This window comes from Notolabrus celidotus, chromosome 12, assembly GCF_009762535.1.
Source record: "Notolabrus celidotus isolate fNotCel1 chromosome 12, fNotCel1.pri, whole genome shotgun sequence".
Taxonomy (NCBI): Eukaryota; Metazoa; Chordata; class Actinopteri; order Labriformes; family Labridae; genus Notolabrus; species Notolabrus celidotus.
In genome coordinates, this window is record NC_048283.1 from 5,109,753 (window position 1) to 5,127,405 (window position 17,653).

At 41.7% G+C, this 17,653-nt stretch overlaps 1 protein-coding gene across 1 annotated transcript in view; it reads left to right on the plus strand.

Moving 5' to 3' along the window:
* The first annotated feature begins 2,493 nt into the window (after nucleotides 1-2,493).
* Nucleotides 2,494-17,653, plus strand: part of znf385d (zinc finger protein 385D) — a 137,971-nt gene continuing 122,811 nt past the window's right edge. The window contains exons 1-2 of the mRNA XM_034697091.1: nucleotides 2,494-2,734; nucleotides 17,211-17,353. Coding sequence (XP_034552982.1) covers nucleotides 2,713-2,734; nucleotides 17,211-17,353 — 165 coding nt within the window. The 5' untranslated portion in view covers nucleotides 2,494-2,712. The remainder of the gene's footprint in view (nucleotides 2,735-17,210; nucleotides 17,354-17,653) is intronic.

A 17,653-nucleotide genomic window follows, 5' to 3' on the forward strand; every position in this document is an offset into this window, starting at 1 on the left:
TACACTAAATGAACAAAAAACACAGTGGACAAGAAAGAGAGGGTCTTGTAGTCATGAAAACAAACCATGTTGGATCAAAGATGGCAGCAGAGTTTTTCCTTTATTTCTTATTTGAGTACTTTAAAGGCACTGTAAGGAGTTTTTATGTATTGATTCCATAGACTGTATAAATAATCCAAGTAGTATCCATGAAGTCAACCATCTGTTCCTGAGCGCTATTTTGAAGCCAATCGTCTGTGGGAGCCATATTGGAAATGTTGAACTCATCCAAAAGAGTGTGACATAAAGAGGCGGTGTTTGAGCAGCTATGTGTCAGCCTGTCAGTCATGTCCTTATTTGGGCAAAAACTCGCAATCTTAATATCTTCTGAACTGTTGCATTAGAAAAAAATTCACCCCCGTACAGTGTGTGCAGATAGAAAAATTAGCTATTCAGAACGATGCAGTTTTTTGTACCAGGCTGTAAACATGTTTATTAAGGCTGAAAAGATCTTCTTTTTTTAATTGGTGTGTATGAGGTTTCTGGTGTTTCTGCAGCCAGCCTCTAGTGGATGCTCGATGAACTGCAGTTTTTAGCACTCCAGTATGGGCTTCATATTTTGAGACTGTAGGTTGCTGCTTGGTTGATTCTGGTGACCCCTTTGGGTGAAATCAGTAGTGTTTTTCCAGAAGAACACTGCATTTCCCACGAACACCTTCACCCACTGTCATAAAGATTTGACTCTTGAAAAAGCGTGCATTTGTTGTAGAAGTAAATTAATAAATTCAGATCTTCTTTTAAATCCTACTTTTCTATGTTCAAGAATTTATTTTTGCAGGATGCAGAGTGGTGAGGTCATGTATTGATTTGTTGCTACATCAAATTACCAACTGTTACACAACAACTAAACTTTTTCACCTCTGATTTATTATGTTAGCTTACAAAAGGTGAGCAGACGAACCGGTTTAACGCTGCCTGTCGCAGCCTCAGTGTCATAATGTGAGCTCTGGTTTCCCAATAAATGTCTGAATAAGGTAAATATGCACACAGTTTAACCCTCTAGTCCTCAAAGAGCAGTGAAGCATTCACACGCCCACGTAAACATGAAATCCAGTTCATAGCCATTTAGCTCTTTTGGCTAGCAAAGCCCTGGTTGTAGAGTTTCTCCGTCTGAAATGATACTTTGACAGAAAGCGTAGGTCTGTTTGCAAATCCTGCTCCAGTATCAGACATGAAGACAAACTTTATGTCAAATGAAATGATCTAAAGAAAGAAAACTCTTCCTGCTTTCAAACTTACTTCTCACTGACGAACATTACCAGCAGAACTCAGAAACATTTAAACTCAGTGTAAAGAATCAAGCAAACGTGTGGCTGATAGCCTCCGTGCGCGATAACGGTCATAGCGGGGACAGTGTAGAGGCAGAGCAGATGTGAGGCGTAAACAGCAGTTGGAAGACAAGCTGATAGAACAAGTGAGAAATGATCCACATCCGTACTCAACACCTACACTGACACTGCTGTCACTTTTTCTGCCATCGCAGCATTAACATGAATATAACCTCCTCTAGTGTCCCCATGTCTGTTTACATCCCACACTTCAGGTAGTTGTTTACAGCCTGAGCTTTAGGCCTTGCTCTCAGGAGGTATCCTCCAACAACACGTGTTGTGCATGGTCAAGTATGTAGTAGTATTTATGATGCTGCCAGATGTGAACACAAACCCAGGGTAACACAGCAAATGTCTCTCCAGCTGTTGAATCTGTCATTATCTGTCATCACGTGTGAGGATTTGAACAATCTTTCAGCGTGGGTCAGGCTTTACATTTGTTCCTTCTTCAATGATGTCATTGTTCAAAACTTCATGAACACCTGAGTGACTGAGACTCTTCACTTCAGGACTTTAATACACAACTGTATGTAATATTTCCAGAGTGTTGCCTAATTTCTATCATGACCTGATTTCTCTCTGCAAGTATTTTTTTTTTTGTATGCATGTGAACATGCTGAGTGAAAGGAAGAGAACGGGAGTCAAAGAGAGTAAGGGAAGAAAGGCAATGAGAAAAAACACAATACAAACAGAGAGAGGGAGAGAGAAAGAGAGATAGAGAGGGAGAGGGTAAGAACTGGGGAACAGTCAAAAAAAGCAAAGGAGTGAGCTGGAGATGGAAGCAGAGAAAGGGGAATAAGATCAAATAAAAAAGAGAGTGGGAGAAAGCAGAGAGTGAGGGGTGTGAGTGAGTGAGAGGAGCTTGGTTGACACATAAAACAAAGATGAGACCCCTACAGGGAGAGTAAGAGAGAGAGAGAGAAGGGGAGAGATTTGTGAAGAAGAGGCTGTTGCTGGAAAATGTAGATAGACACCTCGGAGAGAGAAAAGAAAGGAGCAATGGGAACTAGTGTGTGGAGGGGATAGAGAAGAGGGGAGGGAGACAGAGGGAGGGGAAGAGCTAAAGAGGAGGGGAGGGGACGAGACGGGGTGAGGGAGGACCAGCGCGAGTAGAGAGAGGCAGAGACGGAGGTCCACAGACAGACAGCAGAAGCAGCAGCGTGCAGCATGCAGACTGGCCACTGACGCTGCCGTGGGATTGAACACACACATTGCACAGACACACACACACACACCCACACCCCTGAGGAGTGTATGAGACATGCCCAGGCTGCTGTCCATGGACACACACACACTGGCAGGGCACCAGAGAGGAAATACAGCAGACCCCCGAGCTTGAGGAGCGATGGAGAGCAGCATGTTCTTTGGTGAGTTTGATTTTGATCTCTCTGTTGGTGTTTTATTTGAATGCATCTCATCCTCCACACTCCTTCTTCTTTTTGTCTACATGCATGTGTTCATTCTTCTTCTGGAGACCAAGAAGAAGCTCTGCTTTCCATTAAAGCACGGCACTGTGAAGTTACACACCTAGGAGACCGGTTTCTGTGTTCCTGTGTGTGTTTCTGTTCACTACATGTGCTTTATCACTGTCAAATACAGAGTAGAAGTGCACACTCCCCTCCTCTAAATGTAAATGTGTTCCAGCCTGCATGTAACTTCTCCTGGAAACTACAAAAAGATGGACAGGAGAGGAAAAATGCAAAAGGAAAAGAAGCGTGAAGTTGCTCCCAAAATTGCTGAATGAACCTGCACGCCAGGTAAACCCCCTTCCTCTTGCTCATCCTGGCTTTACCGGACTAAATCCAGCTGGGTTGGCTGCTCACTGACGCTGTTTGACCTGCTGACTCTCCATAGGAATCCAAATCTCCAGCCTTTAGAAATCCACTTGAAATTCTGCGTGGTGAAATTTAGAGAAAGCCCCCTCCATTAGTTTTTTTCTGGAGGAGGCTCGTAGGAAGACTTAATGCGCGAGCGGCTTCCCGTCAAGTGCTCTTCTCACGGCTGGCTTACTGTCACACAGGAGGAATAATTACACAGGGATCCCGAGTTCTGAGGGGGTGATTTGTTAAATGAAAGACCTTTTTTTCATCCTGGGGATTAAAGCGATCTGAAGTTACAGAGCGTGGCTTGTAGGAGCGAGAAGGATTTTCTCTTGTTATGCCATACACAGAGGAGGAGGAGGAGGAGGAGGAGGAGGAGGAGGAGGGGGACAGGGATGGTGGTGAGGAGGGGGATAAAGTGCTAGGAGCTTATAAATGAATAAGCTGTCAGGTGCAGAGACAGCTTCTGCTCTTTGAGATGATAACGCTGATGATGGTCAGGTGTGCAGCTTCTGAAAAAGTAAAGAGAAGATAAAGGTGATGGCTGGGTGGAGGAGTTTAGAATTTGGCCCCATTTTACCCCAAATCCTCAAAAGTTGGCGTGAAGAAGCTCGACAGATTCAACTAAGAAACAGCTCAGGCACGTCTCTGTGATTGTTTTGCTTGGATCGTAGTGTTATTCACTTACCGACATCTGTATCAGCTTGTGATGCTGCCCAAAATGTACAATTGGCAGGTTCGCCTGTAAATCCATCAGCTTTTTGCTCAACGTTTGTTTTTTGATACTTTTAATCTCACTATCACAGAGGATGTAATATCAACCAGTACTCATGTCTCAGTATCAGGTTGGTATAAGGAAGGAAAAATGATCTGGGAACATCTGTAACAGACTGTAAAGAGGACAAAGCCTCCTGTAGTCAAAAAGTAGACATGTCTTAAACCTGCATTCTTGCTAATGGCCAGCAGGAGGAGCGCTACGAAAAATGATCACACTTTAACCGACTCATCATCTCACTAAACATTTTACCAATGAGTCCAAAGTCTTGCTGACTAATTTTTAAAAGTGTTTTTTCGAGGGTTCATTCAGGAGAGAGGAAGACAGGCTGGGAATATAGCGAGTAGAGAGTGAGCGTAGACATGCAGCAAAGGGTCAATTGCAGCGGTCGAACCGCTGCAAAGAGAACTGTAGCCTCTGTACCCGGGGTGTGTGTTTTAACCGCTGACATGAACCTGAGCCCCCCTGTTACTAACTTTGAAGGATGAGTGGATAAAAGCACATTGTGTACGTACAGGTTGATTAAAAACGTCAAAAAGAAAAAGATGACTCTTATATAAAACCAGAAAAGGTAGATAATGACAACATCTCAACTCACAGGTCTTTGTCAAGTAGTAGGTTTTTAAAATCATATAGATATATAAAAAAATAACATCTGGCAAAGACAACTGAGTCAAATTCTTGTAGTTATGTTGTTTTTTTTTGGGCTATTTCTATTATGCCCGATTGCTTATCTTCTTCAAAACAGCATGATGGTCATTTTGAAAAGTATTTTCCCTTCATATCAGTGCAAATTGTCAAATTTGGAAGGAGAGAAAATTGCATAAAACACAGAGACATATGAGTGATAAGGAATATAAGCTACAAGAATACATCAGCTCTGAACATGGATGCATCGTGTATGTAAAACCTCCATTAGAACCAGTACAAGTGGATGAATATCCAGTGAGACTTGGAAAGGAAAATCATGAGAATGCAGCAGTGTGATGTTTGAGTGATATTTTTCCTCTTGTTAGACCCTAACATAGTTTTTTCTAACTCGGTTGTCTCTGTCTGTAAACCAGGACACAGACGTAGAGACGTGTCCCATCCTCTCGTCTAAAAATGGTTTCTTCTGGTCCCAGAAAAACGACACGTAGGCGGCTGAGATAACGACTCCACAAGCCACAAAATTTACGAACCAATGTCAGGCGTCACACTAACCACGTCCGCTTGTAATCTACCGTTCCGTCCAGGTTGTTTTATTTGTCAAACCAAGTGTTACTTACCGTCTTATCTGCAGCACTCATTGTAAAACAAAAAGAACGTAAGGAGTAAAGGTCAGTGTTTGCTTTCAGGATGTTCATCGTTTTAACATTTATGAATTCACTCCTGAGTGCACGAGTCCACCACGGCTCAGAGAAAATAGATGGCACGTCTTAAAAGATTAATAACAGTGTTTGCTCAGCAGCTCTGCATTTGCTGCTATTTAACTGGAACCTGTTTTCTATTAAAGTGATTAATATCAGGTGACATATCATGAAGAGAGACCGCCAGACTCTTGACCTCTTTGAAATGAAACGCTGAGATGGAGAAACATAAAAAAACAAACAGATCAAAAGGGAATGCATTAAAAGCTGTCCACACGCATCAAAGGCAGGCAGTAAAAAAAAAAAAAAGCGTTACCCAGCAGGCTAATAGATCTTGAGTGTGTGCTGCAATCATACAAGCTATTAGTGTTGTTGAGTCCAAAGGCCCGGAGGAAAATCTATCCGGTGTGTCTGACTTTGCGGTCAGCGTTTAGCAGCACGTAAACCTCTTTTTGGTTAACCTCAGATTACAGAGCGCATGGGAAGTGATTGTTGGACCCGATTCAGAGACAGCTGTGTTTATTAGTGAGCTGAGCTCCTGACAGCAGCGAGAGCTACAGTATGCTAATTTGGAGAGGATGGGGGCAGAGTGTGTTATGTAGCTCGCAGCCAAAATGCACGCTGTATGTGCCACACGCTGCTGAGATTTATGGGCTTTCATAAGAATACAGAGCTTATCCTGGAAAGGTTAATTGGAAATCAGTGCAAAGTGTAGCGTTCAAGAAAATAAGAATGTTTCAAATCTACCCTTTTGTAGTCACTTTGTTCAGTTTAATGGGGGTGAAACGATTTTATCCTCCTCACTTGAAGGGAAGTGCTGATCTCAGAGCATGTTAAGGGTCGCAGAATACAATCAGGAAAACACAAAAGTCTTAATCACATCCAGAACTTCATCAGCATAAGAATGACTTTCAGTGGATTCAGATTTATCTAATAATTGGATTTATGTTTGCTGAGGGGGGGAAAAAATTGGTTTTATTTTGAAGCTCTCAGCTCTTGTGGACTCTCAGCCTCGCTGGACAGATCTTATCATTGGAGCAGCCAGGTTCAGGACACTAAGAGGAGGCAGGCGGTGGAGGAGAGATGATTAATTATTAATGCCAGTCGGCGTCCTCCAGACATCGTTTTTACTCTCCCTCTCTCGACATGCTGCCGTAGGAGTAAAAAGGCTTGGATCTAGATCAGTGAATCTCTCAGGAAGGGCAATGCAAAGGACAGTTGGAGTGTGAAGCTTGTCATGATACCATAGTGATACACACATCCTGCCCAATGATCGTCTCTAACTGTACGCGCTGCATCATTACACGCTGCCTCAAAGGGAATGTGTAAACAAAGGCCAGCGGGTAAAAACTTTCATCCATTTGGAGACGTTTATAGTTCCAGAAGTCGAATCTCATCTCGGCTCTGCATCGCTACACGTCCGGGCAGTGCAAGCAAAAGAGCATCTCCAAAAGCCCCGGGTTTAATGTGTCAACTGGTTTGTGATAATTTGATTAATTGAAATTATGATTTAGAATATGCACCCCTGTAGCCTGATATCAGCTGGCATGATAAAGTCTTCATAGCTTCAATGGTTTCATTTGCAGGATGAACTCTGAGAGACACTGAAATTGTCCTCTTTTGCATGTTGGATTTCTGATGTGCAACAAATAATTACACATCCAGGAAATGTGGGGCAATTCAGTCGGACAACATTAGCATTTGTTTGGACTCCGAAGACACAAACACTGCAAAGCAACTCTTTTTTTTTTTTACTGATTTGATGTCCCAAAAATGTGTTTCTCTTTAGCTGCTAAATGGTCACAAGCTTCAAACATTTAATTCTTGGGAGAAGGTACAGAGTGTATTTTATTTTAGTGCTTTTTCCATGAAAAGCTGCTTGTTTATCTGGAAACTACGAGGATGAGAGCAGGGAGAGTTGACTGAAGTAGTAAAGCTGTTGATGATGAGACCAAAACAAAAGCTGAAAGACACTAAAACAGTTTCAAGATGATCTGCAGGGATTGGGGATCTCTTATGTGTGTTTCTTCAGGGCCCCATGAAATAATATCACATTTGGGCAAATCACATCAACACTGCAAATGTTCATATCATTTTAAGAGCTCTTGTCTATCATTGGCCCTTGGAATAAACCCCACGTGACTCCTCTGTATGATGCCCCTGGATGTCATACCAGGAACCAACTACTTTTACATAACATGTAGCAGTTCTACGTATTCCTGCTATTAAAATAGATCCCTCCTGACGTTAGATTTTTAATGCTAGCTAAGACAAGTTATTTGTGGTGGAATAATAGCCTGATCTGAGTTACGGGGCCATCCCTGTGTTCCCACATTTCTAGGACATTTTTCAAAATTAGGTCTTGTGTTCCTACATTTCCCTTTAATTTAAGCCCTATCCTCCAACAAGATTTTTTGGAAACCCTTTATAGTAAATGAACGAATGAAGCAGAAGAATGTGGGAACATAGGCAAACTCAATGCTTCATGGAAATACCTCAGCTGGAAGAGACTGGTGTGATCTGTTCTGTGCAGAAAGAAATTCTGGTGTGGCGTCTACTTTTTAGAATTAACAATCATAATCATGTAAACACTTGATCTGATTGTTTTTTCCTGGTTTGGGTTAAATTATACGTACTGTTTATGTTCGTCCCTGACATGATGTCCTTATAAGACTTGATGGAGACATTGTAAGAGCCAACAAACTTGTCTGAAGCTGAAATCAAATAACAATCTAATTAAATAAATGTAATAATATCTGTTGCTACATGCACTTTTATTACATTAGATACCGTTGTGCTCATACATTTACATACCCTGGCAGAATTAATGGTTTCTTGGGTAGTTTCTGTTGTCTTTATGATACAAATTTTGCTTCACCTACCCACTAACCATGATTAAAAAAAAAGTTTTTCTCTTATCATTCATATTCTCTGAAATATGGCCCAAAAAAATCACAAATTCTGCCAGGGTATGTAAACTTGTGAGCACAACTGTATATTAGATGCTGTTCATTTGAATTATTCTGTTCATGTAAAAGCCCAGCGAGCAACAAGAGTTTAAAAATAGTGAAAGTTGTAAACTCTCAGTGAAGTACATCAGTTTCATGCCTTGTATTAGAACTATTAGATTGCATTTTGAAATAAAGAAGGAACATTAAATTAATAAATAAACACATTCATGATAAATTAAAGGCATCTAAAGTCACAGATTCCAGAGAGGAGGAGAACGAGGCACAGTGAGGTGCGAGCGGAAGGAACAAAAGGTGTTTAGTGACACGTTTTTTTCTTTAAGCTTTGTTTCTAACAAATCCTGCACACTGAAGGCTGATTTATACTTCTGCGTTGAATCAACGGCGTACCCTACGCCGGGGGTCCGCGTAGCTCCCGTACCTACGCCGAGGCCTACGCACGTAGCTGACGTGCACCTCCTCCAAAATGTAACTCCCCGTAGAGCCGACGCGGACCTCAAGCCCTGTGATTGGTCCGCTCGGCGGCTTTGTATTTCTCGCATTTACAACACTTCCGGGATCCCGGATATCGGCCGCACATCGGCCGTGTATTTCATCTCCTCCTCTCTATTCTTCATGTAATCATGTCTGTATGATAAACAGCAACATGTATCAGCTGTAGATTAACATAACACGCTCTGAATCTCTGTGGAAAAGTAAACAGAGATCGTAGCGGGGCAGGAAGCAGGCGACCGGCTATCAGAGAGACCGCACTGCCCTCTAGTGTTTTGGCGGAGAATTGCTGCGCGACACAGACACACCGACGCACAAGTATGTGGGGCTCAAGTCCGCGTCAGCCCCTGCTGCGTAGGGGAGACGCAGAAGTATAAATCAGCCTTTACGCAGTGAGAGTGGTGTTAGTCAAGAACAGGAACAGGGTGGAGAAACTGTTTCCTCTTCTTCCATCCATGTAAACAGTGACGTAGGACTCTCTAATCAGCACATGTAACCATAGCTTCTGAAATGAATACCAGTTTAAGAGGAGAAATATTAATTGGTTTCTGTTATAGCAGCAGATAGACTGAATTTAGAGCTGGAATCCAAAAAGACATTTCCTATCAGGACTGTGCTCAGATATTGCACCAATATGACCATGAACCAATAATCAGAGGTTTGCTTTTCATCCCTCTGATGTGATGCTCTGCTTCATGTATTGTAGACAGAGCAGAAAGTATTCGAACTAAAGAGTAAAAGCAGCACTACAAGAAGGTGAAGTTTCTTAATCATCTCAAGTTTTTTCTGCATTGCATTCTGCAAAAAAGCTTTCAAAGGCAGATAATAGAAAGCATATATGCTGAAACCAATATCTCTGAGGTATGCACGTATCAGCCTAGAAATATCAGCCGGGAAGTATATGGTTCCGGCTTTAATGAAGATAGAGCAGGACCTTCCAGCTGCACGTATATCTATCACCTGATTTTCTGCGCTCCGTCTCTGCACTACTTTCAATCAAGACTTTTCATTAAGTGAACTTGCAAGTGGAGAATTCTTGGAGTCACTCACTGTGAATCAGGTACTCATGCACAGGGTTCTTTTCCACTAATTTAGTACTCATAAATTGTTGGAATATCTGGTCTAAATTAGTGTCTGGTTTGCCGTCGCAGAGCTGGTGACAGAAAGAAACCACTGTGTGCTGCAGCTGTCTGTGTGGCCTGAAGTACAAATCTGCAGCTCCATTTTTGCATAGACAAACAGTTTACAACCTTATAAATCTCACATTTAACCGTCACATATTTGCTGTCGGCGGCTGCATGAGAAACCCAGAGTGAGAAGCTTCACTCAGCAACAAGACGCCATCCGTAACGTAAACAAATCAGTGCAGGGGGAGAGGGGTCAGACTGACATATACACAGGCTTCTTATTCTAAATGCACGTTGTTTGGCTTCTTAGATTGCACGTGTTTTCTGGATTTAACACATGCTCAGGAAAAAGGGATGAGAAAATACAACAGAACACAAGTTGAGGACAAAACAGACAGTTTTAGGAGTTTTTAGCTGCTTATCTTTCAGGTCACTCAGACAGACTTCGTATTTTAATGACGTTCACCTGCTGACCTTTCAGTTCGAAGAGACTCTCCATGCAAAATAGATGACAGGGTCGACCGGAGAGACTCAGTTCACCTCCGCCCTGCACTCCGCCTCTGCCCTCAAGTTTATAGCCATCGACTGAACTCACATATAGAATTTCTTTTCCCCCCCAAACTGGAGTCAAATATTGACACTCCTAACAAAGTGATAATTACAGATGCCATCTGCTCTTTCACAGCAGAGGTGGCGGTAACAGGCTTTTTCTGTCTTATGGCGAGAGCATCTCTAAATCTGCGTGCTGCTCAAAGGTCTGGGTGAGGGGTCAGATTAGCAGCCATGGGCTTTTTTTTTTCTCTGCTTTATTTTTTGCACTTTTGCTGGTGTTGACAGATGATCGGCCCTCAGAGAGTTGAAACACTAACCTCTGCTGCGGGCAGGAATGTGCTTTGTGTTCGGGCATGTTGGCTGGATTGAGAGTGTTTTGTTCTCTTTCACAACAGGAGACAAAGGAAAATCAATTTGAGTCAGTGTTGCCCAAATAATGTGCGATTTGAGAAGGTATGCACGGGGAAAAAGGTGAAATCCTCAGTAGACTGTGTGTCAAGTGCTCTCAATAAATACTCACAAGTACAAATCCATTTTACTTTATCTCTGTATTCTTTCAATATCAGTTTCTTTTTACTAAACCTGACTTATTTTACATACCTCACTTTGTCTCATGACAGGTTGTAAAACAGTCACAAAGTGTTATCTATAAATCCGTGCACATGAGCATGATTCTTTTTCTCTTTCTAACCTCAGCTTATAAATCAACACAACCAATAATCTTATCTTCAACCTTTCACCTTCATTTCATCACTAATGTGTAAACAAAACCAATATCTGACTGTTTCACAACGTTAACCACTTGAATGTTGTAAGAGTTTCTACTTTTAGTTGTAACCGGACACGAACAGAGGTTCTTCTGGTGAAAGAAAAGGAGCTTTGTGGCAGAAAAAATCCCTGAAGGCAGACCGCTCCCTCTTGCTGCAGGCCGGTGATTTTAACACATTACATGCCTCCACCACGTAATGCAGGGTTTAAAAGGTCAGAGTCGTTTCAGGAGAGAAAAGAAAGGAAAAAAACGATGTCCTTGAGTCCTATAAACACGATTGAACGGCTATTTTACAAGACTTGGTTTGACTTGCTGGTTAAAGAATTTAAATGGCTTACACAGAAATTGCAGAAATGGCATTTTCCTGACACTGTCGGTGTAAAGTGACACTATCAGTCAGCCTTTTATCCAGACTTTACCTCAGGATGATCAATTTAATATTTATGTAATTTATAGTATTTAAGTAGAGACATATCGATAGCATATTATTACATTTTAATACTCCTTTGTTTAAAACAGTGTTATTTTCATTAGCGAAGATGATCAATCAATCAATCAATCAATCAAGCTTTATTTATACAGCACCTTTCATACAAATCAAATGCAACCCAAAGTGCTTTACACCAATTGAAAACAAGAAAGAAGCAGAAATGAAACAATGGCAAGACATATTAGGGGAAGATAATAATAATGATTATAATAAAAATAATAAGAATACAAATTAAAAATAAGAACAACATCAAATAAAATAAAATAGAGACCAATGCACACCAAAATAAAATATGTGTAATTAAAATAAGTTAAAGCATCAAAATTAAGAATAAAAATAGTTAAAATAAATAGATTTAAAAAGGTAAGGATAAGAGTTGAAAAATAAAACTAAGGCTAGAAATATCAATAAAACTGAGTAGATAAATGGTGATGTTAAAATGTTCACCAACTACCTTTTTTCCATGACAGAGAAGAAACAATGCCGAGCTTATAATACACCCCTGATAATAAAGACTCTGACAAAAGGTATATTTATTTGTCGTTAACTTGATGATGATGAGGTGAAAATGTGAGTTTTGGATTGTCAGACTTTCAAAACCCACACAATTTCCCCCACTGTGCGTCTAAACTATCAAAATACAAGCAGTGTGTGCCGAGCAATGTGACAGGCTGAGCTAGTTGAGGCGTGCAGTGCAGTTAGTTTGGTCACTTACCTGCAGTAAAAGTGTGGTTTGTCTGTACTTTGATCTAGAAAATGAAGATAAAGTTGTATGTAGGCTGTGTCTGGTTGAATTGGTATATAACCACTCGACTGGAGCAATGCATAACCAGCACAGGTATGTGGATGTTGACCTGCAAGGAGGACTGAAGGCTGGTGGTGCTAGCTCTGCTAACGTTAGTCACACTTAGTACACCACCTTTTCTAACCTATGATCCTATGTTTAACCATCTTAACTAACTTGAGCTCATTGTTGAATGTTTCTGAGTGTTTTCATACCTTTGGACTGGTCGGTTAGTCAGAAAGTTTCCAGTATCACAACTAGAGAATACTGCTTTGGTACATCCCTACAGACTGCTGCAAATGTTACAGCAAACTCATGCATGATAGAGAGCTTCTGTGAGGAAACATTTAGGTTGTGTTAAATATGTCGCCTCCTGTTGATGGAGTGATACCTTTTATCTCTTTGCTAACTTTGTTCTGTACATGTGGATGTAGGATTTAACAAAAAATTGTATCCCTGTTTGTGTTGAATGTCTATTGAGGAACTCACAATGACTCTTTGGCCTGGAAATATTCTTAAACAAAAACGCTTCTGCTTTTAATCCTGCTGTCTGACACTGGCCCTACTGGTGGGGGTAACAAACATAAAACATATGGAAACAATCTTCCTCCTGATGTTCTGGCTTGCTTTTGTAGCTCATATAGATGCATCAGTATTAAATTCAATCAGTTTCATAACAAGTTAAAAACTCCACACAGGAGCTTTAAGATTAAACCACCAGTACAATCTAAACTAGTTAACCGAAGCTGCTCTCTGCTCCCCTGCTAAATGAAATATCAGCGCTGAGACACGCGTACCAAATGTTGTTTTGTGTCAGTCTTTGTGATCCCATTGGACAAAGCTGAACATTTCATTGCATTGCTCATTCTGTCCTCTTCATTTGTGCGTAATACTCTCTATAGAAAGTCATTTTCCTGCTTCCTTTTCACTCTTTCGTGTTACACACTGTTAGACTTTGTTGGGATGGAAGTCCCCTTTTTTGCTCATGATGTAAACCGCTTCGATGTAATCCAATCTGGATGCCTAGAAATAACTATATATAAATAATCAATCTCCTTTCTGATGTTTGTTTGGCTTTTGTAGCTCACATAGAGGCATCAATATGAAATTGAATCTGTTTCATAACCTGGTAGAACTCGTCACAGTATCTTTAAGTAAAGGTTCAGAGAAGGTCTCTTTTTCTCCCGGTGAATGCTTCAGTAGAAAAAACTCTCAGACTTTATTGTGTTGTCTCTGTTCAGTGGTGAAACTCATCTCTGCGAGATGCCACAGAGAAGAAAACTCACAGACCTCAGCTGCAGTGACATGTCACATTTCATCTCCCATCACTCCAAACTAAAACCAAACACGACCCTATCAAAGAAAATCACATTTCAGTCTTCACTCTTCATCTCACTGCAGAATAAAGCCTGCACATCAGCCCTGCTGTGTGTGTGTGTGTAAGTGTGTAAGTGTGTGTGTGTGCGTGGCGGTTTTGACTTTGCACGTCGGGCCTGTGAATGGTGGATTTGGCTTGGCGCGAGGTGCGGCGCGCCTGCGGGCTGACGTCAGGCCTGCATGTCGGGAGATGGCACGGTTGGATGATCTCTGCAGAAGGACATGCTTTGCTAAAGTTGGGACTGGGACGTGTCTCCACATGAGAGACGGCATGTGTTCTTTTTCCAACAGATGGCAGCGCTCCTGCGACTGCAGGGAAAAGACTGAAGACGGAGCGAAAGATGATGGGGACAGTCTGTGGTTTTTTCCCTCTGCTCCTCTTGTCTTTATGACTTTTGCTTTTTATTTACCCTTCACCACAGCCCGGGGACCGAAACGTGGCAAACCTTGTTTTTATTTGTCCCAGGACGGTGGTTTGATACTGGATCTGCCAGCACTTTAGAGCCACGCTGGCCCGGAGTTCCACTGTGTAAAATGTGCAGCAATAAAAGAAATCATCCCTCTGGTTCTCATTACAGCTTTGTGAAACGGCTTCTTTAATTCCTAATGTTTTGGAAGACTGTGACAGTTTTTCTCTTTTTTTTTTTTTTTTTTTTTTGTGATCGCTCCGTGTTAAAACCGGCCCTGTGCTGTTTCCAATCGGTGGTTTCTAAAGCCGCTCTGCTGGCGTGGCGCACTCACATGACAATAAAAGTGAAGTATTTACTTTTGTTTTTCCTGGAGATGTGTGGGCCAGACCTCTGCAGCCATTGAATCATCTCATAAGACGCTCTGTACCGGCTGTAGTTATTCCACATCGGCTGTTTGTGGGGACAGTTTCAGAACGAGAACATCTGTTTGCAGAGATAAAGATCATTGCGGCATTCATTGTCTTCCTCGTGTACCACAGGCTCTCTGTGCATTGTTTGGGTCTGAGTGTGAGTAAGAATAATAACTCAGGACATTTTGGAAAAGTGCAGCGGGTGTTTCAGAAGACACCATCTTCAGGAGAATTCACGGAAATGGTGACTATAGACTGAACCATGACGCTGTTTGAACTGCTGGAATACTTTTAGAGGTTTAAACCAACAACCACCTGAATATAAAAACATTAATGTATCTACTTCTTTATCTTAATAAATGGTAGACAACATGCACATTTGAGCAATTATACATCTACAGTAAATGCTCTCATTTTAAGGAATGAACAGTGCAATTATTAGGGCCTGTGTCCACTGATGACATTTTTATGTGTTTACAGCACACATGACGGCAATTTCAGAGCGCTATCACCGGCACTTACTGTTGCCAGGTTTCAGAAGCTCTCAGTTTACACCCAGCACTTTCACTTCCTATAATAGTAATGGTTAAGACTATTTTAAAATGCTCTGTCTGCCTCTTTGATTTTATTCAGCAAGGAAAACGTAAAAACAATCAATGGAAATCATGTTGTAGCATTAGCAGCTACTCTAGACCTGGAAATTGGAGCCTAGAAAGTGTTGTAAGTTTCTCCCATAGACTGTATAAATGATGGACGTAGTATCAGTGACATCACCCATCTGTTCCTGAGCGCTGTTTTGAAGCCAATCGTCGGCGGGAGCCATATTGGAAATGTTGAAGTCATCCAAAAGAATGTGACGTAAAGAGGTGGGGTTTGAGCCTCCTAGCCAACAGCTAGACAAGTCAGTCATGTCCTTATTTGGGCAAAAACTAGTAATCTTAATATCTTCTGAACCATCGCATTATAAAAAAATTCACCCCCAGTGGGTGTTGGTAGAGAAATTAGCAATGTAGACCGAAGCCGTTTTTGTAAACATGTTTATTAATGCTGCAAAGATCGTCTTTTTTGAATTGGTGTGTATGTGGTCTCCGGTGTTTCTGCAGCCAGCCTCATGTGGATTCCCGCCCCTACTTGACTCTGATTGGTTGAATGTGACATTTATGAGTCTACAGTGTACCAAAAGCTGAACTGAAGGTGCTCAAAGTGAATCCACAAAATAACACTGATGCCAAGGGCTTTTTTTGTACCTAGCACACTCAGAGCTACCACTAGTAGTGGACACAGGCCCTCATGTGTTAAGATATCAAGTTCATGTTGCAAAGATAAAGAAAACTGGAGATTTTAGGTATTGGACACAGCGTCATACTCTGTGTATTCTTCCAGCCAGGTCACCTTTGTGCATGCCTTGGCTCCAGTAGCGCAATATGTCAGCATCATAGACTGTATAAATAATGGACGTAGTATCCGTGATGTCACCCATCTGTTTCTGAAGTGCTGTTTTGAAGCCAATCAGAGGCGCCAGCCATATTGGAAATGTTGGACTCAACATAACTGCTGTTGAGCAAGCGTAAAGAGGCGGACTTTGAGCCTCCTAGCCGACAGCTACAGTGTTCCTGCCTGTCAATCAAGTCAGCTGTGCCTCTCTTAATAAACTTGTAATCTAAATATCTACGAAAGTGCAGTGTAAGAAAAAAATCTCCCCCTGTACAGTGTGTGCCGATCGAGAAATGAGCTATCCAGACTACACTCGTCTTTTGAACCAGGCTGTAAACATGTTTATTTCTGCTGTAAAGACCTGCTTTTTTGAATTGGTGAGTATATGGTGTCCGGTACTTCCAGAGCCAGCCTCAAGCCGATCCTCAATGAACTGCAGTTTTTAGCACTTCCGCATTGGCCTCATATTTTGAGACTGAAAGTTGCCGCTTGGTCATAACGGGTGGAAATGAAGGCACATCATCCGTTCCACATACAGTCAATGGTTACAACATTATCTTCTCTACCTTCACCACTAACTTGTTTATTTGGAGCTTTCACTGAGCTCTTTTCAGCTGTGCAGCTTTCGAAAAAGCTCATAAAAGCTTGTAAATAGATGTTGAGTTGGGGATAATTTAGTTGGATGCATCATAAATTAAGCGTGAAAGCCTGGGGATCCCCAAAATTTGAAATTGCTAATCCATTCAGGGGAATTTTTTTTCTTTTAAATCACCATTTTAAGGTTATTCCATGGTTGAATCATTGGAATTATTCAAAAGGTTTTGTAAATCCGTACTCATTAGATGAGTCAACACTCTGTGCGGAAGTAGAAAAGTTGTTCTTACTCCAGACATCCATTTAAATCTAATCAGCTGCTCTGTAAGCACTGAATCTGGAGTAAGAGGATGTCTGCTTGACTGCCTTAGTGTCACAGGTGCTTAATTTTTAAAAGGATGACTTAAGTAGTCTGAGATGTGACACAATGCAGAGACACACTGAAGGATCTTTCTGATCATGCTGTCTCTCTCTCCTTCCTCCCCTTGCAGGTAACACATGTCAGAATGGCCTCATGCCTGCATTGGTGCGTCCCACCTTACCCACCGTCCAGACCTCACTGGGCCTGAAGCAGTTTCTCCCGTTTCCATTGGATACGGCCTCAGCTGTCCGCCTCTTCCCAGGATTCAACACGGTGAGTCTCCTGTGTGTCACGTGATCTTGAGATTACTCTGTTTGTCCGTGTGTTTGAGTTTCTGCAGACGTGTATACTTAAAGCTGTTTTCACTGTAGCTGCACACAATAAAGCTTTTAGCTTCGAGGCAGCGAGGCGCCACCTTTCTCCGCTTCGCATTATCTCAAACATTCACCCACCTTTTCTCCCTTTCATAAATTTCTCTCTCTGATATCTACCCATGAAACATCTCATTAAGATGATGCTTTCAGAGCTCTAAAGCAAGACTCTTGAATGAAAACATGTAATGGTGTTGACACT